General features: G+C 40.6%; 2 protein-coding genes across 2 annotated transcripts; one reads left to right on the top strand and one right to left on the bottom strand.

The window, feature by feature from the left end:
• The first annotated feature begins 2,896 nt into the window (after window positions 1–2,896).
• Window positions 2,897–3,930, top strand: LOC123030530 (olfactory receptor 6B1-like). The gene has a single exon (XM_044444542.1). The coding sequence runs from the start codon at window positions 2,965–2,967 to the stop codon at window positions 3,928–3,930; it is 966 nt and encodes a 321-aa protein (XP_044300477.1). The 5' UTR covers window positions 2,897–2,964.
• Window positions 3,931–6,692: 2,762 nt separating this feature from the next.
• On the bottom strand, window positions 6,693–21,566 carry LOC123030531 (semaphorin-6A-like). Its single transcript, XM_044444543.1, has 10 exons — window positions 21,513–21,566; window positions 20,825–20,926; window positions 19,315–19,405; window positions 16,936–17,055; window positions 16,302–16,390; window positions 14,617–14,834; window positions 11,763–11,894; window positions 10,077–10,232; window positions 8,312–8,470; window positions 6,693–6,837 (listed from the first exon to the last, which is right to left on the bottom strand). Exons 1-10 carry the CDS (start codon window positions 21,528–21,530, stop codon window positions 6,693–6,695), a joined length of 1,230 nt encoding a protein of 409 aa, XP_044300478.1. The 5' UTR covers window positions 21,531–21,566.
• Window positions 21,567–25,084: the final 3,518 nt, after the last annotated feature.

The following is a 25,084-nucleotide window of genomic DNA, read 5'->3' on the forward strand; positions in this document are numbered from 1 at the left end:
TTTGAGGGTTCCTTTGTTTGGGGTATAAAATACTCCACAAAAATATTGTACTGCAATTATTGTGAAATTTTATTCCCCAGGTATGCTTTGGTTTATATTAAGAAAAATGTAGGCTGAAATTTTGGCACATTTTTACCATCCTGATTTTGACAATATTCCAGAAGTTTCTAGGTGTACTTTTACATGAATTATACAAGAGAATGAAATCTAAGGAGTACTGAGTGTAGTAACAGTTGTAGACTTTGCCCTGATTCTTGTTTTTTTTTTAAAGCATATTGTGCTTACTTTTGCAATATATATTTTATTACACAATCTAATATTTATTCTTATGTATTTATTTTCTTCTGTATTTTGTGAATGGAGATGACTGGACTCTTTAAGAGTTTGGAATTGATTTTACTTGATAGAAAACCCACTGACAACCTAGGAATACAGAAGAAAACCTGTTCAAATATTGTTCTGTAAATGTTGCTGATCTTACAGAAAATTATAGAGCTTCTCTTCTCAATCCATGGGTATTTCACCTAAAATATATATAATCCTCAAAGAAAGTCACAGTTACTGTGTGTATTTAACCTTAGACATTTCCCAAGTGACTAATTAGAATGTGAAAGCTTCTCACTTTCTTCTTGAGTACTTATAGCTTAAATAAGAAGCTCTGAGCATGCAGTGGAGAATCAGTGATGGTTAATATAGCTGATGAATGATGCTTGAACTAAACTGTCCCAGTACCTAAAGATAATGCTTTGCAGGCAACTCAAAAAGGTGTTTTAAACAGGCCTTTAATACTGGGAAGCTCCTGATTTAAGACTAGAAATAGGGCTGTGTCTTTCTTCTGGCTCAGGTTCCAGGTAAGAATCGCCTGAATGCATTGAATGCAGGTAATTTCCTTCAGCATGGCATACAAACTAGGTCATAATGACAATGTGAGACAAAAGAAGACAGAACTCATGTGCCCTTTTTAATTCTTCTGCAGTATTATGATAAGATCAGCTGCTCCCTTACAGTTTTCCTTCAGTGCAGTCATGGAAGGTATAAGACCTTTGTTCCTTTGTTATCTAATAATTCCAAAGTCTTCCATACTTTTCTAGACATGTTTACTGTTTGTAATCATCCTCTTTGAGTGATAACTGATAAAAGAACATTTCTTCTGATACATCTGAAAGGTGAGTGAGAAAGCTGTGGGCATTCTTTAGTAGAGCTTATTATCTTGGTGAGAGTGTGTGCATTTACAGTTAAAGAGTGATCAGACATGACCAGCTTCCAAAATGGAATGCTCATTTCTGAATATTGGTGATCCTAGATGAAACTCAAATACTTTGGCCACCTAATGAGAAGGAAGGGTTCCCTGGAAAAGAGCCTAATGCTGGGAAAAATTGACTGCAAATGAAGAAGGGGATGCCAGAGAATGAGGTGGCTTGATGGAGTCACTGAAGCAGTGGACTCTGGGGGATGGTGGAGGACAGGAAGGCCTGGAGAAATGTTGTCCATGGGGTCGTGATGGGTTGGACATGACTTCACAACTAACAATAACATTGATAGAATGTGGTCTCTTGATCAAAGCACAAGCTGTCAATATTTAATGACTTCCTTGTCAAAGGTGGGAGGCTCCAAACATTTTCACTGATCTACCATTACAAGTACATGAATAAATTTCTATGAACTGCAGGTTCATTATATGCATCATTCAAGCATGCTTCTGGGCTATCAATCAATTTCATTCTTTTAACAAACAAAGAGAACAGCATTTGCCTATTAAGGAGCTTTTAGGCCAACACTGTATTAAAAGTATGTATGTTACTAGGAATCACTCAGAGCTTTATAAAGACTTGAAACTCAGGTAGATATTCTATATTTCCATAGAACCTTAATGCACCCTTTCACAATAGTTCATGAGCCCTGGTGTGTCTAATACCTGTCTACCTATCCCAGGAAGGTTTGGTGGTAGAGCAGCCAGGTTTGATCACTGCATTTCCTTGATTTCCATTTCTTGAAACTGCAGAAAACTTCTGCCGGTAAGTGTTGACCAAACTGGACTGGTGTCTGAGTTTATATATCTGAGTTTCTGAAACCATTGTGATTTTCAGTGAAGTCCCAAGAGGGATGTTGCCAATTGCTCCTGGCTCCCGCCTGCATAGACACATACCATGGACAAATAGCATCAAGGATACCAAAGCACTGTTGCTACCAGAGATACAAGAGAGGTACAAGTGCCCCCTCTTGTTCCCTGTAAAAAGGTGATTAGATGGATAGTTTAATCCTTTGTTGGTAATTTGGGCTGGAGGAAGCTGCCAACTTAGTTGCTGCACTGGAAAAGTATGGTCATTTAGTTCTGCTTAATTGAAGAGGCTAACCTATATGTTGCTGCATTACATGGAAATGCCTCCAGGATTTTCAGGGGAACAGTGGAAACAAATCAAGAGTGTTCTCATGGCATTTTGGGTTTTCAATGCTTTGTACGAGATTGGATTAATGGATGTTTTGTGCCCCCACCCCTCTGTGTGTGAGTGTGAAAAATACTGAATGAAATTGCTACAAATTCATAGTACAGAAAGAAGTAAGCTAAGAGAAGAGGAGTGGAAGGCAACCTAATTACTTCCTTCAACAAGATTAAAATATACTGGATGGAACCAGAAATGTATTTCCAAGAAAACGAAGTTGCCTCCTGTATGCATTTGTGTATAATATCTGCACTCTTTAAAAACTAACTTTCTCATTCTAGAGAAGAGGAAATGCATGATTGCTTTGTATAATAGGGGAATTCTTTCAAGAGTTTTTGTCTTAAAACAGTTCAGTGATGCTAAGGCACAAAGGTAAGAGCTACTGGTACCTTTTCTGAATATTAATGTGATCCTTGTTATTGATCAGAACACCCAGGAAGACTTGACTTGGCATCAAAGTGCATTGTCTGACGGGAAAACAACCTGAGAAAATCATGTTCGTTGGACAGATTGTTTCCATTAGATGAAAACTGTGCAGAAACTGGAAATGAGAAATGAAACTATTATTATGGAATTTATACTTCAGGGCTTTGGAGACCTGCAGGAGCTATGGATTCTTCTCTTTGTGGTGTTCCTAATGATCTACATCATGACTATGGCTGGAAACCTTCTCATTGTTGCACTAGTAGTCACTGATCATCACTTACATACCCCCATGTATTTCTTCCTAGGGAATCTCTCATGCTTGGAGACCTGCTATAGCTCAGCCATTCTCCCCAGAATATTAGCTGGTTTCTTAACGAAAAACCAACGTGTTTATGTTAAGGGCTGCATTGTGCAGTTATGGGCTTTTGTTTTCTTAGCAGTAGCTGAATGCTACCTCCTGGCAGCCATGTCTTACGATCGTTATATAGCAATATGTAGACCCCTGCAATACTCCACACTTATGAATTTTAAGGTTTGCTTCCACCTGGTGGCTGCATCTTGGATTGGCAGTTTTATAATTGACACTATACTGTTAATGTTTATATTGCAGCTCTCCTTCTGTGGCCACAATGTCATTGAGCATTTCTTCTGTGATTTCATTCCAATGATGAATCTGGCCTGCAGTGATGCAGGCCAAGTCAAACTTGTATCAGCTGTTCTGACATCTATCTCCACTTTGCCACCATTCATTTTAACCATCACCTCATATGGATACATAATCAGTGCCATTCTGGGAATACCATCCATCACGGGGAGGCAAAAAGCCTTCTCTACCTGCTCTTCTCATCTCATAGTGGTGACCATTTTCTATGGTAGTCTCACTGTTGTCTACCTTTTGCAAGACAACAATGAGCTGAGAGAGTTGAACAAAGTTTTCTCCGTGTTTTACACCATCCTAACACCTCTGATCAATCCACTCATATATAGCCTAAGGAACAAAGAAGTGAGGGAGGCCCTGAGAAGAGTAGCCAGCAAATGCTCCATGTGCAAAAGAGTCCAATGAATGCTTGTTTTCAAACCTGTTCATGAAACTTGTTTCCATTATATGATTAAGGCAACATCATCTTGTTGAACCACCAAAACACTGGATGTCATTTCTTTTCTGTAGCTAAAGATTTCTAGGCCTTGACAGTAATTGGGTCAGAAATTATTAGGCAATTTAATCTATTCCAATGTAGACAGAGAAAGAGAATGAGTTACTAAGGATGACCCCACATATGATGGAAGCTAGTGAGGGGTAGCTCTTTCCCTAGTACAGTTGGTACATCATGCATCAGTGGGGGAGTCAGCCTATTTCATTGCAGAACTCCAATCGTGGGACACTTTTCCAGTGTAGTTGTGATTAGTGAAGACATTATTTCCTCCCTTTTACCATGTCAAAACCTATCTGTATGCCAAGGCACTTTAAACTGATTTAAGTTGCTGATGTGACTACTTCTGGGCTTTTACTGCTGTAATTGTAAAGTCTGGTTTTGGCTGATCCACAGTTCCTTGTAATTCTCAGACCAATATAAACATCATTGTAATTGTAAATAAATAATTCACTTATGCAGCAGCCCATGTTTGTACTATTGCAACTGCCACATTGTAGTGTGACTGTAAAGAATGTCAAGATAGGTGAAAGGTAAATCAGATATCCCCATTCTATTAATATTGAGTGACTCTGAATGTTCTCTCAATCAAGCAGGAGTCCCTCAAATTTTGAAAAAGGGAAAACAATGACCTGTCCAAAGACAAAATCATTTTACTGCATTTATTTGAAGTAGCATCGGTATCCTATTATTTGGAAAACATGAGGCAAATTCAGTTCAAGAGCCAATCTTCACTTTGACTGAATTCACTTAAGACATTTTCATCATATGCAAGGACGTCATGAGCCAGAGCATTGTAGTTTTTCTAACATTAGGACAGATGGATGAATAACTTCCTTTAACAATTATTCAGGATAAATAACAACTATTCAGCACAAATGGTTTGCTTGCTCGTATGGTAAGTCTTGCTCGTATTCAACACTAAACAGCAGAAAGAAATACAATAGTGTCAATTAGTGCATCCAAAACCCTTACCATAAAAAGCATATATACTTTTCATAATGAGACTACTCATATTACTGCTGCCAAGCTGACCTTGAGCAAATCACTACCTGTAAGCAAAACTGGACCTGTGAAAATCGGCAAAAGTCAAGTGCATTGAGGTTTTCTACTCAGGCTGACATGTCTGTATTAGCTAGCGAGTTGCCACCTCTTCTTCTTTTGCATGGACACTGTGCAGTACCTGAGAAGCAGGTTGGCAAGGTGGCAAGAGTGCCAGGCCAGAGACCCAGTCAATCGGGTTCTGGTTGCCACTTGGCCATGGAACTCCCTATGTGACTTTGAGCCCATCCCTCACTCTTAGTCTAACCTGCCTCCCAAGAGGAAATAGTGGGATATAATGTAATATAATGTAGTGATGCAATAATAATATCTGGGTATGTACTTGGGGATGAGCTCAAAAGTATACCTTATCACAATTAGGATAGTTCATCCTGTCATGACCATGATATTACCATGTTGAGAATTTCTCTGTTGCTGCTTACAATAATAAGGACCAGTTGTGAGAAAATGGACTGCAACATGAATTGAGTTATGCTGGAAGTTATTGGGTGGGGCAGGAGATGCAAAAGAGGGAGGCCGTTTTTAATGACAGTTCTCTGCTACATCTTTTGTGCCTTAAGATGCTCCTTGCAGGTGATCTTCTGGGTATCCCCATCACTGAGGGGCATTTCTGTTATGGCACACTGGTTGTGGAATGGCCTCCCCACATTGGCTCAGCTGACATCTGTACTGTGGTCTTTGGGGTCTCAGGAGCAGTCATTTTATTCTCCCAGGCATTTTAAGATCTACTTTTTAAAAACTGTTTTAAATCTGTAATTTCATTTTTGAGCACTAGTGCTGTGATTCTCAGATCCTCTGGAAGATTTTGAGGCAGAGGGGGACATCCAGTGAGACTGCCCATAACCCTGTGAACTCAGAGGTTTCTGGGCATCCAATGGAAGGTTTGTCCTGCCCTTCTGGATGGCTGATGGCTTTAGCTCTTGCTCACAAGGAGGCTTGGTTGAAGTACTACCAGGATTCCTCCTGTCTCAAGCACAGCATCATTCTATGACTCCTTGCCTGCATAATGCACCCTCAGTGCCCACTCTGGAGTTGCACTTTGGAGTCACTGCTGGTGAGGAAAGCACTGCACTGGCTATGAGGACAGAAGGCATCAGAATTCTCCGCAGGTGGAGTCCAGCTCCAACCTCAGAACACATTTCCAGGATGATAGCCAGGACTTGGACCTATCCAGTGGCCATCTGCAGTCTCTTGATGGCCTAGGATTGTGACCTGAGGAGTTCAATAAATAATCAGAAAGAAATGTAACCAAAACAGTCCTCTGGAGGCAGATGGGCCTACCAATGGGATGAAAACACATGTTTATCACATTCCTTAATGAAGACTATTATTGCTTGCTGGGTTTCACCACAGCTCCATCTAAAAGCAGATTTAAGCAATCCTAATAATCAAACTCACAAAATCCCACAAAGTCAGTAATGACTTACTTCGTTCCAGGAGAGAGGTGTATGCATGACTCATTTGCCCATCCACAATATGGATCTCGAGAAGTCAGGCAGGCACTTATTAAAGGAGAAACATTGTTCACTCTCAAATTCTTTACCAGTGTTCTTAACATTTGATAAGGTTTTGGAAAAGGGGTTGACAAGGATAAAGATGAGGTAAAACATGCTTACTCTTTGCATGGGCCATGACGTTCACAACTGCCCAGAGGAACCCTTACGATGCAATGGGAAAATGCGACATAAAGTACTTCATTTGGCTTGTCCACCTTCATGTCCACAACTATTGCATCCCTCTGTTGTCCACTACTGCACCTGATTTGAAAAACATACAACTCCATCAGTTTAGGATATTCTGGTAACAAGCCTTCTGGCAAGATAAAATGAAATGAATAGAGGCGTTCCACTCTCAGAAAAGCACCCATAGAACTTTGAGTCATGTTCTACAAACTGGGGCTGAACAACTTGTGGCCTTCCAGGTGTGTTGACCTGTGGCGCCAGTCAGCCCTAGTCAGCATAGACCATAGGAAAGGGTGATGTGAGCTGTAGGTTGAAACATACAAAGGGCCCGCACCTGGCCTAGGCCAGCAGCCTGGGTTAAAATGGATGGACATTCTGCTGCATCAGACAAAGGGCCTATTTCGCCCAACCTCCTTTGTTCCTGTGATCAACCAGCTGCCTCAGAAGAGCCAGAAAGCAGGGAATGAGAGCAGCAGTGGTGCTTGCCAGAGACCCATGGTCTCTAGGCAAGACTTGCTGGAACACAAGCATGAGATGGGGAGCGACTGATGTGCAAAAATGCTTCTCTGTCCACATCCAGTGGAAGATGGGCTGGTGGCCATGTGTAGGAGAGAAGCATCCCCATTCCTCTCATTCATAGCTACCTAGGATACAGATCAGTAGTTGTGTAATACACTGTGAGGAATTTAGTGTCACATTGCAATGGGGGTTCAGGGGAGGAAGACCATTTCTTCAGTCTCAACCATCATCCAGCCAATTTCACTATGAGCTGGGTAAGGTATGCAATGTTCTACCTTTATGAGGCAAATTGGGTGCCCCATGGCAAGCAAGGTATAGTAGGAAGACTGGCACTGTTCCTCACTCCCTTGTCTGGCAGTGGTGGCGGCTTGGATCAGTGATAGGATTTCGTGATCCTAAAGAAGCTTCTGCCCACAGCTCCCGTGACCTGTTATCATTGGCTATGCTAGCTAAGGTTCATAGGAAGGGCTACAAGTCACCCTTCTTAGAGGAAACATTTCCTGACCATCATTCCAACTTGAAACCCAAATTTCTCAAGGTCTTGTGGAATTCCAGTGACACATACAGGGTGGAATTTATTAAGAGACTAAAGTCTTTGTCAAGGAAGGGGTTAAAGGGAGGCTACGTCAATACTAAAGGTTGGATCCAGCCTAACATAGGCACACACAGGCTCCAATGAACCCCATGCAATTATTCATAAGCAAATTAAGTCCATGTGATTTCAGTTGGACCTGAGTATGAGTAGTTTAATTGGCAGGGTTATGCACACTTCTTGGGAGTATGTCCAATTGAATTCAGTATAGACTACTTCTAAAGAGGCACTCATAGGATTGTTCTATTTGTATCCGACTCTTTGCAAATTTATGCTCTTTAGTTTTGTAGTTTTGATTTTGGGTCTGAAAGCATGTATTGGGATTGGGTGGAATGCAAAATAATAACCTTTTTGTAGTAAAGTTAAAATCCATAAAATTCAAATAAAATACATTTGAGAAATGAGTATCAGAAAACATACAGAACCAATAGGACATACTTTTCATAACTATAAACCTTCATAGATTCTATGAAAATGTTGCCTTCTGGTCTGGCCAAGAACTTTGTAACCCATCCGTCAGTTGCTCCAAGGAATACAACAGTGTGGTCCCCATTTGGCCCAGCAGCATTGTCCACAGCAATTTTGACATGCCAATACCTGGAATGATAATGTTACGAAAGAGCATTAAGGCATGATCCTAAGCATATTTAGAGGAAAAGTTCTACAATTTGCAGTATTCCTGAGCCAGCAGTGGGGAATGCTGGCAGCTATAGGAATTATTATCTCTAAACAAATACAGGGTTGTATGATTAATCAGTGAACCATTCTTCAATTTGTTTTATCACTCCTTCCACTTACAAAATATGCTTAATGCTTCCTTCATTTCATAATTAGATATTACTCCATGTATCTATACTTACATAAACTTACAGTTTTCCACTCATACTGGACAGGAATTTCTGCACAAATGGTTGGATCCAGAGGAATTTAGCTTTGCTTAAAGCAATGAGATTAATATTATGCCTTTGGATACAATGCACTGTATTTTGGATAGGAAGAAGGGGAACCTTTTTCAAGCCACATTTGAAGTGAATTGACTGCATTTGCACTTCCTCAGAGGAAGGTCTCAGTACTTGATCATAGTATCTGGGGAGATAAAGGTTGGGAGAGGTGTTCCATCAGGTTGGTGTGGTCCTAAGTCATGTAGGATTTTATAGGACAAAACCAGCACCTTGAATTGGCTTTGGAAGCATATAGGCAACCAGTACAAGTGATCCAGAATTGGTGTTATGAGAGCAGACCCTCTGATTCCAAACAGTCTTCAAGAGCAGTCCCATGTAGAATGCATTGTAGTCATCCAGTTTAGATTACCAGAGCATAGCAATCTGATAGCAGGCTATCTCTGTCAGATAGGGGCATAGTTTAGCTACCAGCCAAAGGTGGCAGAAAGCACTTCAAGCCACTGAAGCCACCTGGGCCTTGAGTGACAATGTTGGATCAAGGAGCACCCAAGAGATAAGGATTATTAACTTCTTCACTCAGGGGCAATCTGAGTAAGATGCCCAGAAACCTCTGAACACAAAGGATTACGGGCTTCTTGTGCAGACCAAGAGAAGCAGTGGAGATCTTCTCTGTCCTACTCCCCTCCCTCTGCATCTCTGCTAGATGCCATCTTCATCTGTTCAGCTGGGGCATTTTTGGGTGTGAAGGACAGGACACTGCAGAGGACCAAGATAAGTAATGCACTAGCCTCTGTAATCTAGGGCCATAGCATGTCTAGGGGGACAGGACACAGTCTAGTGGCCGTAGGACTGCTTCCTTAGTATGTTGGGGTAGGGGTTATGACACCTTTGTTATTGCTGCTATTGTGAAACAGTTGGGAGCCAGCCACCCTTGTCAGCCCACTGCCATTCACTGAATGACTTACTAGTAGACTGCTCCTTTGTCCACTCCTACAAGATAGATAAACACAAAACCTAGAATTTGCTTCCCTCACAATAGCTTTTCATTTCTTCCTGCTGCCATCACCTGGTTTTCCAACCAATTTGCAATCCATGTCAAAGCTAGATGTGCAGCTGCTGCATCAGACTCACTGATGCAGAAGTGCAAACAGATCAGGAGAAAGAGTGAACAAAAGAAAGAACAAACAAATGAACAACAATTGAACAAGTGAGTGAAAGAAAGAAAAAAAAGGAAAGAAAGAAAGACCAAATTAATGAACGATGATCAAACAAGTGAGCAAGCGAGAGAGAGAGAAACCTACTTGGCATTTGTCCTAAGATGCCACGGTTCATGGGAAAAAGATTCCACTGTTTTATCCATGAGGGTATGCTTCCTGAGAAAATGTAGCGTGTCCCTTGGAATGTCATGTGATGATGCGTACCCTTCAAGGGAACCAGAGCCAGCACAAGAACCTGGTCTAAACAGAGCACAGCACAGTAGAGAATGGGGTAATTTACAACTTGTTTGCACTTGTAATGTTATGTTGTAGCATCTTCTTGTAAGCAGTACAACCACTGCACAATCGTCTGTATTGGAGTCCCAGTTCAGTCCCTGATTACTTGATAGTTGCAGGATTTTGTGTATCCAAAACTGAATTTGGCCCTCAAGTGGAAAAAGGTTCCCCAACCCTGTGGTGGGTGAGAATATGGAGAGACAGTATGGAAAACATTGAAGTAAGTGTATAGCTAAAAACTTTTTAAGACCCGTTCAAAGAATCATAGAATTGTAGTGTTAGAAGGGGCCATGAAGGCCATCGACTCCAGCCCCCTGCTGTTGCAGTTCTGTTGTAAATATCTCAGCCTGAACAGCCTTAGTTTATTAGACTGTATGTGAGCATTTAGCCTGCACAATCCCCACTCCTCTTTTTCCTGTGTTACAGTAGCTTGGCACTGTTGTCATGGTTTGTGCTAATCGCCATTTCCTACCGAACCTTCTCTAGAGACTGTCTTAATCTCAGACTGCAAATGGAATTCTGAAACTGTGATTCAAAGAAACCACAGTGGTCACACCAAAATCAGAATATGTCAAGTAAGGGATTAAATTTTCCTGACACCCAGTTTTGGCCTAATTAACTAAGGTTTAATGAGCTAAAATGATGGCTGCTGTACTGGGCCTTAAATTAACTCTAGGTGTAGGTGGTCCTGGGATTCTATACCCAATTGATGTAACATGGGAATTAAGAGTATGCATCATCTCTAACTGGATCCCAATTCAGTCATTCCTAAAGCATCCCAGGTTGCCTTGGATTCAATTCCACTTGGGAGCTAAATCCAAATCTCCCACTTCCTGTGAATGAAAATCCACAATATTTTACTGGGAGAAATTTGTGAGAGACTTAAACCTGCTCATTTTTTGAAAATAGGTGCAGGTGGCTAATGTTTTATGTGCCCTTAAATGGTGACAGTGGAGCAGTGAGGGTGTTAGGCAGAAAATATACTGTATTTTAATTTCTTGAAATAGCTGAATGGAATCTGCAGATCCGACACCCTCCTCTGAGAGTGTCATGCTTGACAAGGTTCTGACTTATGTGAGGGGAGATTGCAAGAGTAGCCTTTACATTTTGGATAACAAAAAGCAACATTCATGCCCCCCACCATGTTCCTTGTGGGCAACTGCTACAGCACAGGGGACATCCCTAAAGAGAGGTGTGCACATGTGGGGAAATCCAGCCATTTTCTATGGAGGGATGAATATTGGGTGAAACAGGAGTATTCTCAAGCAGTAGTTCACCCCCAAATTAGCCTGGTAGTGATGCTAAATGAAGAGATATAATCCGCCTGGGACATGTGGAGCGGGGGTTCAAGAGAGCTGCACTTTCTCTTAATCTGCTTCTGCCTCTCTAGGTATTGAACATTTGCATTAACATTTATATTGCAGACTGCAGGTTTTATTACAATAACAGAGAACACATTCCATGTGTAGCAGCAGCCTTCCAGAATCAAAATACCTGGGCACTGGCACTTTAGAATCAGGAACTGGTGTCCATCTTGAATGTGGAGTTTTCTGTTCTTTGAAACTCCCATCAAATACTTTTTCAATGTCCGGAAGACTAAAAGCACAGACTGCAGATGCAGGGATTCTAGAAATTCAACATTTCCAGAAATGGTTATACATCCTGAAGTAACACATGCATCTCTGAGAAAAATGTCATACAGAAGTTCTCCTGGGGCATTTTTTTTCATGCCAGAACTTTCTGACTACTGTGTGTTAGAGTGATATGTTTTATGGATGAAAGAATTTGGGTTTCTCCTATTGTTAGTTTTCCAGTATTTTAATTTCTGTTGTTCCAGATTCAGATAGTTTTTTAAAATAGTTGCATGGAAATTTGTATGCAATTTTGTGCACATTTTTTATGAATAGGCATATTTTGCTATCTAACACTGCAGTTATGAAATTGGTAGTATTTTGAAAAATATGAACTTTGTAAAATTCATATTAAAATGCATGTTGAACAAACAAGCGAGCACGCATACCCATTGGCTGATCTCTTCCCTGTTCAAGTACTGATCATAAACAAATGGACAAAGTTTGCTAGGCCCACAAATGATAACTTTGGCAATCCAACCCAGGATACACTAAATCAGCAAGACTTTTATTGAAAGGAATCTCACAGCAAAAGCATGATAGTTCATTCAGAAAACCACTTCAGAAGAACATGTGGAAGATGGTTAATTTTCATAGGCACCAGTACCGTTCTCATGAAATGTTACAGGTAATAACCACAGTCTTATCAGAGACTTATGACAGCATGGGCTCCCAGTTGAAATCTCTGCAGCTAAGAATAAAAGTGAGGGGAGAAGGACTTCCTGAAGTTATCCATTGCAGGCATTCCAAGACCAGGGTTCAAGGGAAGGATCTGAATGAACCTGCCACACAGAGGTCAGTATCAAGTATGCACACTGTATTGGAACCTCTGCATTAAGTGAGACTGATCTTCTCATATCTGTGAGATCAGAAGATGGTCAATGGCAAGTGCACCAAAGTACTCACATGCAGAGATCTGGACCCTTCTTGGGATTTCTGTGCTATATGGGTCCAGGCACCATGTTCAAGTTCAAGTCCAAGTTCTGGATTTAATCCTAGCCTGGCCAGATCTCTAGTCAGAGCCCATTTCACCAAAAAAGCACCATGCAGAATCCACAAGAAAGCACAGTATTTCAAAATAAAGTCCCGGTCAAATTTTCTTAATAACTTATTTTTCATAGGTTTTGTGTAATCTTTTTGTACAGTAGGTATTTCAAGAGCAGAGCTGGCTGGAGCCAACGGTCAGACTAGATGGCCTGGGAGACCCCTTCTGGCTCACTTTGTTTCTATATTTTTCCACACTACTTCTCAATTCCCAGAGAGGATGCAGCTCTCATGCCTGACTCCCACATTTTTTTCTCTGTAGGAGAATTGACAGAACCTCTCCCATGTCAGCCTTGACCTTTCACAGGGTTTCCCAGGCCTTAGTCTTGCTGGACTACTTCTCAGTCAAACTAACTTATAACTAAAACTGAAAGTTGAGAGCAACACTGTTGGAAATTGGGAGGCATTTTTAAATTGGAGAAGTGCTGAAATTCATAAAACTTTTCCAAATTTTTCAATGGAGTTCCGCAATTCAAGGAAATGTTATGTGTTAAGTGAAAGTAACTTTCCAAAAAATGGTATATTTGAAAAATTGTTTGCAAAAGGAATGCATTGGGAGAAATGTGCACAAAATGTCTATGAATTTGCATGCTATTCTTATTGCAGTTGTTACTATTGTTACTCTTAATACTTCGGAGGAATGAAATCCAAAACTAAAAAATTCACAAATGCAATATAAAATACACATAACTCTGGAAAAATGGAAATCTGAATAAAAACATATTTAGGAGATACACCCACCCTGAATTGGCAGTGGACTTCAATGACTGCTGCTGTCAGCCTTGGATATTTCCATTGGTTGCAAAGAATGGAAATCCTGCATACCAAAAACTAGCTTCATAAGTGCTTACTTTCCTGTATGAGCTATGTAATTGGTAGGAGATACAGTGGTACCTTGGCTCACAAACTTAATCCATTCCAGGACTCTAGTTGTGACCCAAATTGGTTGTGAGCCAAGTTAAATTTCCCCATAAGGTTCAATGTAAATAAGGTTAATCAGTTCTATAACCATTTTTTAAACAGAAAAATGTGAAGCAAAGTGACAAAGAACAACAAAGATCATAGCCATCTCCCCCACCCCACCCTGAGCACAAGTGCCAGCCACCTCCCCCCCCCCCCCCCCCCAGCATGACTGAGATTGCGCCTGTCATCCCGGCAAGCTGTGGGGAAAGAGAGAGACAGGCATGAATGGGGCATGCTGGGAGAGGGAGAGATGGGCACGATCTTGGCCATCTCCCCCCACTCCCCCAGCATGATTGTGGCCATCTCCCCACTCGGTTGAGCCCGAATGGGGAGATGGCCACGCATGTCTTCCCTGCACGAACGCAACTGCAGTCATGGCCATCTCCCCACTGGGGGTGGGGTGGGGAGATGGCTGCGATCTTGGTTACCACCCAATGCAGAGTTCGTGACCCACATCAAAATTTTCATGAAATTTTTGTTCGCAACCCAATTTGGTCATGAACCAAGGCGTTTGTGAGCTGAGGTACCAGTGTATTGTAATGCTTGGTATGCATGTTGGACCATTATTTCCCATCCATACCATTTGCTACATATTTGCACCATGCCCAACTGTACACTTAATTATATTAATTCTTCAATGATTGTGTTATTTTCATATAGGCAACAAGATAAACCCATTTATAAATGATAAATGCTTCTGCATAAGCTACCTGCTTGAAGGGGTGGTGAAGACTGCTATGACCACATCCTGACCATGGTATTTAACAACATCTGTAACTGCTTGTAGTGTGTTAAAATGGAAGGGTATGTCCCCAGGAATGGAACAAGCTAGCCGCGCCTTCAGGAAGGAAGTCCATTCGTTTTCTAGGAATTCTGCATTTCCACCCATGTCATTCTTACAAACTCGAGCTACTCTTGGTAAAAAGAGCTATAGAGAGGGAAGAAAGCAAGGAGAAAGTGTAGTAATGGGTGAGGATTTCACTGCAGAGTTTTTTGAGATATAAATTTGCCAAAATTCTCAAATGTCTTCTTAGTTGGGATGGAAAGAACTTTAGGTTGTTATTGTTATTTTTAAGAGCGAAACTGACTTTTTCATCCACTCTTCCTAAAGAGACTGAATTTATCATTTATTTCACTGGAGTTCTCCCTCTTCTTTTCTTTTCTTTTCTTTTCTTTTCTTTTCTTTTCTTTTGAAATACAGAATAGACAAAGCATGGAGGCTAAATCTGATCTCACATTTTCTAAAATCTTTGACAGAATTCAGCTTGAAGAATGGCATTTATTTGTTTATTTTTTCCTTTTTAATATGTTTCTTGCTTTCCCCCTCTGAAACAGAGATGTCCAAAGCAACTAACATCATTTAAAATAACACACAAAAGAATGACCCAATAGTAAATTATGATAATTAAAGAGAGCACTCTGTATATTTCATGCAGTGTTCTAAACCCTCAGTGAGAACAATCTCACCCCAGGGCTACCGATTTCTATGCACAGCAGATCATTCAGCTTGTTCTTCCTGCAAACACAAACACATATCACAGTGGAAATTCCTTGTGGTCTATAACGCAACTTGTATGCTCAGCATTTTAAAAACATCAGTTCTATTTTTTTAAATGTCCAACTCAGTTTTAACCTTGCTAATTTTATTCATTTTTATATTTATTAGTTGTGGAAATTAAGGCTTGGATCTAGACTCTGTCATACTACAGGTCCATTGAAATCTATGGAATGGTTCCATTGGATTCATTGGGTCTGTTCTTAGTGTGTAACAAAATTCTTTATTTGCCTTTTTTCCCAGCTCAAGGGCCACATTCCAGTTTGGGAAAGGTGCTGAGGGTCATATTCCATTTGTGGACAAATCCAAAAGTGCATAGAAAGTGTGAAAGGAAAGTGGGAAGGCTGATAATGTGATAATTACCAGTTTTAAGTCTATTCAGAAGTAAGTGGGGTAAGACTAAGAATACAAGAACATAAAAGACATGCTGGATCAGACCATCTAGTTCAATATTCTGTTCACCACACAAGCTGTCCACAAGCAAGATATGAGTGCAAAAGCACTCTCATTTCCATGTTCCCCAGCAAATGGGGTACATAGGCATACTGCCTTTGATAGAGCCATTAGGCTCTGCAGGTGTACTCCAAAGCAGGACTGAATTGCTTGGGTGCATTTTCAAATTGTCTACTCAGTAGACTATAGTAGTTCATAAGAAGGACAGCCTTCCACTAAGAAGTAAGCAGAAGAAACTCCAGAAGTCAACAGGTAGAATTACTCAGCAGGTTTCTTCCAAACTCCATCACTCTCAGTTTCTGGGAAGGGGAGTAGAACACAAAGGCACAAATAAAATTAAGGGGACTCTTGACATTCACTTGTTTGTGAAAAGTGTTCATCCCTTACCTTTTCCAAGCCAGAGTACTCGACTGCTTCTTCATGAAAGAAGAAGTAGATATAATTACCATAGTCCACAGCATGGACAAAGTGAGGATCTGCAAACAAGCCCAAATGTTTTGATTGTCAAAACAGCACTATGGAGAGTATTCATGAGAACAAAACTGAGAGCACAAGCTAAATGTGGGGTACATTTCTGTTCATCCTAGGAATGGACACATCACACAGGGATCCTATGCTCCTGGACAGAGTCTAGATGCCCAGATAATTCTTTGGATTTCCTGGTCTGAGGTTGGAACCAGAGCTAGTCAGATTGTCTCCCTGCCAAGGCAAATGCATCAATCCCTATACAAGGAAAGGCTTGTATAACGCACTGACAAATGCAGCAGCAGTAATAACAGGGATAACATAAACTGGCTATCCTATACTAATCTAGGGTGTCATTCCATGGCTCCTAGATGGAACAATTTGGAGTCTCGACTCCAATCTTGGAAAGGTGGCTTGAGACTGGAGATGGAGCTCCAAATCTGGAATGCCCTTGCTGCACTGTGTCCTGGCAGCTGAGTTGGTTCCCAGTGTGCCAGCTGTCTCTGCTAAGTTGAAAGGGTGACTTCCCCTTCTACTGCCACTTTGGTTTACTCACTCTTCAACCATCTCGAATCATCTTTGAATGTCCGCAGCTTTGGGCTGTCTCCAATGCTCCTGTATATGACTGCATCTCTTCCCATGTAGTCTGACACCGTGGCAGAATACAGATTGCCATCTTGAAGTGAGGAGGAGTAGAAACAGAGATGGGGAAAATACAGTTACTATCAGTTATCATGAACTAAGTAATCATTGAAATCATAGAATCATACAGTTGGAAGGGGCCCAGCAGGTCAACATGTCCAACCATTGGCTCAAAGCAGGACTCAAGTCTCCCATTCAGATTTCAACCAGGGCTGACCCTGCTTAGCTTCCAAGATTAGGCAGGGTCAAGGCCAAGAGCCTCCATACTACTGTATTTCTGATCAAGTAAGAAAGCACTTGGAAAGAAAGTTGTGTCTATTGCACAGAGAATGCACAATATGACATTCCACATGTTTAAATGACAATGGGATGCAAAGAAGATAAAACAGGAACAATAAGAACACTGTGATACACATCACAGTTAAACTGGTTTTGAGATATCAGGCATGGCAACATTTTGAATAACATTATGCAAAATATCATGATTGAGAGAAATAGAGGAATTTTTGATTTCCTTTCTTTTTTTGCAGTCTTAGAAATGGATCAGTTTGCATGTTTAAAGTGCTTGCATGAAAATGTACATGCATTTTGTGCATCTAAACTATAGGCATCTTTGCATTTTCCCTTATTTTATGCATTTTTGTATGCCATTTTGACTAATGATAGCTGTTATAATAGCGGTGGTCAAGCTAAAGCCCAACATTAAGTTCAGCTTTCCTCCATGTCAAATTAAGTGTGGAAAAGCCATTCTAGTGACTATAAAATTGAAATGTGTTGACCAATGTTTTGGGGAGTTTAGGCACCAACATGAGCCCCTGTTCAGGTACACCTGAACAGCCAGCATGGAAAGAACCATGCCAAGTTCTCTTTGAAGCTGGATGGGGGAAACTCATTCAGTTGCCCTTTCAATGTAAAATTAGCTAATTTTACTCTTTCCAACAAAGCTCAGTTAACTGCTGAAATGTGCACTTCTACAAATGTTGTGACTAGGTTTTCCAATCCAGAAACAAAACAAAAGATGGATGGAAAATGTATATTAGGGAAAGCAACGTTTAGAATTAGAAAACACACTTGCAGATGTGCTTATACTGGGCCAAATAATGTCTAAAATGCACGTACTAGACAAAATGTCTGCAGAAGGTAAATAGATTTGTATGCACAGTTCTCAGAGACTGCACAAAAGAATTCGCAGGGATTGGGGTGATGGATGATATTGAGAAAAATGAGCATTTTAAAGAAACTGAACCTGAGCAATTTGTTTCTTCCAAGGAAACAAAACACAAAGTTCTTCTTGGTATAGGTGAATATTTATCATTTTATTTTTAGTGTTATTTTCAGGGCTTTTTTTTGTCATAGAACGCACTGGAACAGCGTTCCGGCACCGTTTTTTGACAGATTTTTCCAAGTGATTTTGATTCGCCCTGTTGGGCATAGCAGGTTGGCAGCAAAATCATTAAAATAGTGCATGAGGGCTGCTTGTGTGTCCACACTGGTTGTGATGGCACTGTTCAGCTTGTGACACTGCTCAGCTTGTGATTGGTCATGTGGTCGCACGCTGAGTGCTTACTGTGGGCGGCGACCATTATGTTTCATTACACAGTAGAGTGACTGGCTATGTGCAAAAGGTAAATAATTTCTTTATTTAAAAAAAGTTGGTGAATTGAAAACCTTTTTTTAATTTTTAGTGTAAAAGTGTGACCCCAAATTTAAAAATGAAAAAAATATTACTAATTATTTCTAAACCACCAGGCCTACTAATAAAAGATTACCCTAAAAAAACCCTAAATAAAGGATTAACAAGATGTGAGTTCTGGCACTTTTTTTTTGTTTTTTAGAAAAAAAGCACTGGTTATATTTATATCCTGCCTTTTTTCCTTCCGGGGAACTCAAGGCAGCTTACATAATCTTCTCTAAGTCTTATCCTCACAACAACATCCCTGTGAATTCAGCCCAGGTTGGGATGAGAGTCCCTGACTGGCCCAAAGTCACCCAGCTGGCTCCATGGCCAAGCAGGGACTTGAACCCAGATTGACTGAGTTCCAGTCATGCAGTCTTGATCACCACTCCACACCAGCTCTTCTTGCATCCAGCATTTGTCTTGTTCTCTTGAGGAGATAAAAGGAGCATGAAGTATTATTTTTACTGCTCAGCAGGGAACAATCCCTCCTCTTTAGCAGCTCCAGTGGTTTTAGAGCTGTCATTGTTCCTGTGCTTCACTCTTAACTGAATATGATGATATCCTTACTAGACTAAGCATATCTTTGGAGATTATTTGTCCAATTTGCCTTATTACCTGCAAACAGGGCAATATTGGAATCTTGCTTATGGTAAGGGCATCTTCCTTGTCCTGTGATGACCTTTTCTTCAGGCTCTAGAGTAGAGATCTGAAAACAGCAATGTGGGCATCTTCGTTTATTATAGATTGCTTTAAAATGAGCAGATAATATGGACACAGCTCAGAGTGGACAAGAGTTCACATCATGCGGCTGTCATTTCTGGAAGGTGGTTGACAGTGAGCAGCACTCAGTGAAAGAAGAGAGCATTTGGGGGTTGGAAAAAGATATTTTTCAAGGCAAGATTAGTGTCATCCCCTGAAATGTGTCCCTTATTTTTTCTCCACCCTTGTAAAAATGATAAAATTTCACATTCCATTTTACTGTCCCTGGAATGAATAAAATGAGAATTTTATACCAGCCCTGATTGTTCTGGCTCTCTGACAACATGGTAAAAGTCAAGAAATGTTGGCATTGGGGCTTGCATCACAGGGAATGAATGGTGCATGGAAGGGATGAAGATGCCATTTATATTCCCCATTATGCGATGCTATAAATGGAGGAGGAGGAGGAGGAGGAGGAGGAGGAGTCAGCTCTTTGCCCAGAAAATATCAGTTTTCCTTCTTGAAGACTCATTGGGATGTCCTGCCATAATTACAGTCATGGGTAATAAAATTCAGTTCCTAAACTATGCCGTTTTTAATCTCTTGGAATTTAACACATACACACCATTTCCAAACCTCTCTACATTTTCCCTCTTGCAATTTAATGGGAGAAAAGAGAGAGGATAACTTATCTTGATGAAAGAATATGAAAGTGTCAAAGGCCAACAATTTAACTGTGGGGGTTTGAGTAAAGGGAAAAAAACCAAACAGAACGAAATGAGACAGGACGAAACGGGACAGGATGAGAGTGGATGAGATGAAATGAGATGAAACGAGATGAGACAAAATGAGATGAATCAAGGCGAGGCGAGGTGAGGCAAGGCAGGATAAGGCCTACAAATCTTGTTAAGGGGAGTACTGTAAAAGTTTTGTGTGTGAGTGTGAGTGTACCTTATTGACACTAAAGGTGGGTTAGGTCTCCAGACCTCAGCTTGAAATTATCTTTAAATTATACAAGATCTTGGAAAACTTCAAGAGACCTTCGGTAGTTTTTCTGAATGAATCTTGCATGGGAGAGGGGAGAGAAATCCAAGGATAGGGAAGGACCATATCCTCCACACTGGTCTTCAGATTGGGACAAGACCAAACTCTCAGCTTTTTTCTTTCTCTATGTGATGTATTTGAGAACCTCAACATGGCAATGACTGAAAATTCTTTTTGGAATGAGGGATGTCAGCCCAGAGGAACTGAAATATCATAGTCTCCTCTGGCCTGCTACTTTAACATTAATATTCTATTTCTGATAATATGATTCTGATTTCTCATTACATGAATGGGGTTTTGTTGACTGATATTGGTGCTTTTTAGTTACATGTATAACAAAAACTCTTAAGGATACATGCATTATTAGAAAGTCAATGCATACCTTATAGTTCCTGCAGAAGGGTGTAACGGCATTTGTGCCACAAACAAACAATGTTTCATCATTTCTTTTCAGGAGAACCTTAATAAAGTTATAACACTCCTCCTAAAGAAAAAAGCCAATAAATGCCAGGTTTAGCAAATCAAACACTTGTACACCAGCTACAGAAGCAGAATTCATTACCAGGACTGTAACAAAACTGGTTTCCATAGACCATCTACTCTAAACTTTATTTTGGTAATTTTTCAGAGCAACAGCATTGGTTGATCCAAGTTTCTGTCTGGCTGCTGTGTTAAGGCATACAGGCTGCTTGGAACTGAGAACACACATTGTATTTCATGCACTGATTAAATGTGCATTAAACACTGCCAATACAATTTACAGTCCCCAGTCCTATTAATTTCATTCAATCATTCTATCAGTCCTATTAATTGCATTCAATCATTTATTTATTTAGACCATCCCATTACTGAAGTCTCATGACAGTTTAACAATGCAAAATGTAAAATAAAACACAATGTCATCTATCTATTGATCAATTGATCTGTAATTCATGTACCACATTTTCTACTAAAAACTTATCAAGGGAGTATAGAACAATGTATAACATTATGAACTTGCGACAGCAACAACAAACAGGACATTTAAACACAGTAAGAATACTGCTGCATGAGAAAGTAGAATTCCCTACCTTATTTTCTCCATGCATCCTGCAGTTCTCTTTAGCATCCTGATTGCTTTGCCACGTTATGCCCTGTAAGGATCCAGAAAGAAATTCAGTTAAAATGTTTTATAGGGTTAGTTCGAGAAACAAACATGCCTGGGAGCAAACTATGCCTGAACAGAAACTTATGGAAATATTTAATTTGTGACTTGCTAGCATGCAGGATATCCCATCTCTTGCTACTTTGGAGATTCAATCTCAGACCAAATCTGTTTCTAGTGAGAGAAGATGCTTTGCCAGAGATCGGCACATACCTGGATTTCCTCCTCCAAGACACATTTTATAGGGGACCCGTGTAGGCAATGGCAGGAGCAAAGGCAAATATGGAAGCTGAATGAATGCAAAGCCATGTTGCAAGTGTGGAAAGCCAACGAACTGATTAAAAATGAACTGGACAGTTTGACTATTTCTAAAGCATATCTGCAGAAATGTATCTCCTACTGTATAAAGTCTGAAAAGAAAGTGAATTGAATATCTGGCCAACATTAAGAAAAAGGCACACATTTGTAAAGTTTTCCTGCATCTTCTAATTTGTCACTGTTGGGATAAATTATGTTTTTAATGAACTGTGGAGCCACTATTTCTGGCAGAAGTGTCTGTTATATTCCTGAAGATTTTAGAAGGGAAAGGGTATCATAGGTTGCCTTTCTGGCTGGCTGTGCCAGAGCCTTCTGCAAAATTAGAGCAGGCTTTTGCTAGGATCCCCTTCCTCTTCCCTTTGATGTTTTAGAACTGGGAAAAATCGTAGACTGTCTTATGTTATCATGTAACATTTCTCAAAGAGAATTCAAGGAATGTGGTGGGGGTGGAACAGCAGCTGCTAGTTGGACAGGAGAACTTTCAAAACATTGTTTCTACTTTTTCCACTGTTTTTAGCTCACAAGTAACTGAACACTACTTACATCATTTAGCTGAATTGTACCTTCATATGATTTGTCCAGGTCAATAACATAAACATGCTCCCTATAAACAAAAGAAACATAAGTACCAAGTGTAATCCAATGAATTTTGTGTTAGGCAAGTTATCTGTGACCATAGTGATTGGTGGTAGAGCAGGCAGGAAAAGGTTGATATCCAAGAAAGGTAGGAAGTGTTCCTATTGTTGAGCTAAAAATTATCTTTGGAGAATGTTTGGTTTGTAAAGTTTCAAATGTTATTGATTAATACACTGGAATGCCTTACCTACCAAGAGGAGATTGAAAATGTCTCCAGTCCTCATCATTTACTTCTAGTGTGTGTGTGTGTGTGTGTGTGTGTGTGTGGAACAGCTCCTGTCCAAAACCTGTAGGAATTGCCAACAAGGCCATCCTGTGTCTTTCCATGTCAAACCTCTTCCCTGAGTGTACAGGATTAAAAATGGTGATTATTTCTATGAAACCTGTGCTGAACCCTGCATAGTTATACATGAAAAGAGGATTCAGATTCCACAGAGTTAAACATGAAGATTATTTTTGTGATAAGTTGTTATCTGCTGAACTTCCTGACTGAGATTCTTCAAATTCTAATTCAGGTTCCAAAGACTCCAATGCCAGTCAAACTGTAGAATTGTTTTCCTGTCCAAGTGTGCATAGGTTACAATGGAGAAGAAACTGCTTTGTTCATTTACTCCTCCATCCTAATCTAATACAGCTTCTGAAATTGTGACCTACAGTGCAGGACTGTGTTACTGACACTTTTATTAGCAGGGATCCTAAATTAATCTGCAATCCCTCTGTCTCTCCCTACATCATGCATCCCTTGTTCCCTCTGAAATTAGGTGCAAACCCCATATAAAGATTGTAGCTGGTACAGGAGGGTGAATTTTCCCAGCAACAATATATTGCTTCTTGTAATGTGAAGTATTCTGAGTGGCTTGACCTTGAAAGGACAATTAGGATGCATAAATTCAGAAAAGTTCTTCCCTAGCAGATGGAATCTCCTAGGACTGGTTTGCTGATAAGGATTAGCAGCTTGCAATTCTGAACTCTGCTTGGTGGTTTGGCTTTTGGGATGGCCATGAGGAGTGCCTACACTTCAGAGTTAACTACTGCATCCTTGCTTTCGATTATGAAAGGATTTCCCCCTACATGCCAGATTGGCATTTCCATTCCACACATCCTGATGAAGAGGAAGTCCAAAGGAAGCTGGAAGTCCAAAGGAAATGGGATAAATTCAATTGGGAGTGACTGGGGAAGTAGCTGGAGGGTGTACAGCTCTTGCAGTCCCTCTTGATCAAAGTGAAAAGCGATGGTGGAAAAGCTCAGTCAGGTTTTTGCAGGCTGACCTTCACAACATCCAAGCAATATTCACAGGACACAACCTGCAAGTTTCTTTGTTTTCTTTCAGCAGGTGTTTTCCTCTGGCTGTGGTGGCAGCAACAGCAGAGCACCCCCCGCCAAGTGTCTTGCAAAGATTCTGTATGGTAACCAAATGACAGGACAAGGGACACCCCGTTGGGGAAAGGAGAATAAGTGGTCAGTGGAGGAGTTATATTAGAATTTGAAAACAGAGAAACAGGGCATGTCGGTCACAAGATCTTTTGAATAGAACAAAGTAAAGTTCTGCTTTTATTGCTGCTGCCACAGAAAGGTAAACACACCATGCTCAAGAACTTTTGGCAAATTTATGTCCCCTGGTGGGAAAAAAGCTAATCTTCCTCCTGTTCCATTGTCTCCTTCACTTCTGGATGTGCATTGCAAATTTCCCTTTCATTCTGGACTAGGCATTGCTTTCTTTCCAGCTTTTACAAATGTCTAGACAAACTGGAGGGTATATGTGTGTGTGGGGGGGGTGTATCCAGGGGCTTCATAGCAGAGTTGCAATGCACATGCAGAGCTTTGTGCATGCAGAAGCTTCTATGCTTTCATGAGCAGATGTGAACCAAATTGAACCCAACAGAACAACATCTGGGTACATCAAGGTCCTGCCCATGCTGAGAATACTTGCATTACTGAATCTGGCCCATGCAGACTGGAGAGAATTTCAATTCAGTTAGCTTTTGCTAATAATTTGCCAACAGTTACAAAATTCTTCATATTTGGAAGAGAAAGACTTGGTGGGGGGGTGCTTTTGTCTTGTGTTTAACTCAAGATGGGAGAAAGTGAAAATGATAAAAGGAGAATCACCATGGAAAAGAGCTTTGTGTCCCCAGAACTCACACCTACTGAAGCTCATTGTGAAACTATGTGCTATGTGAGCTGCTCAGAGAGACCTTGGGCTATGGGGTGGCACAGGAAAGCAACAAACAAAAAACAGCAAGCAAACAAACTAGCCTTGCCATTGGAGTGAGAAGCAGGCTGGGAATCTCTGCAGGGCAAACAGTTACAACGTGGATCCTGTGGGGAGGTTATTTATTTAGGAGGCTTCTATGCCCCCCCCATTTGCCAAAGGCTTGGGGCAGCTCACAATAATAAATAAATAAACACAATATAAAAACAATACAATTTGAGTCGACCTGGCCAAGAATAAAATAAATAAATAAATACTATTAACAATAAACATAACATTTGAATAAAAAGGTCTTCCCCTGGCGCCAAAAAACAAATAACGACAGCACCAGG

The sequence above is a fragment of the Varanus komodoensis genome, unplaced genomic scaffold (assembly GCF_004798865.1).
Source record: "Varanus komodoensis strain SLA01 unplaced genomic scaffold, ASM479886v1 scaffold45, whole genome shotgun sequence".
Lineage (NCBI taxonomy): Eukaryota > Metazoa > Chordata > Lepidosauria > Squamata > Varanidae > Varanus > Varanus komodoensis.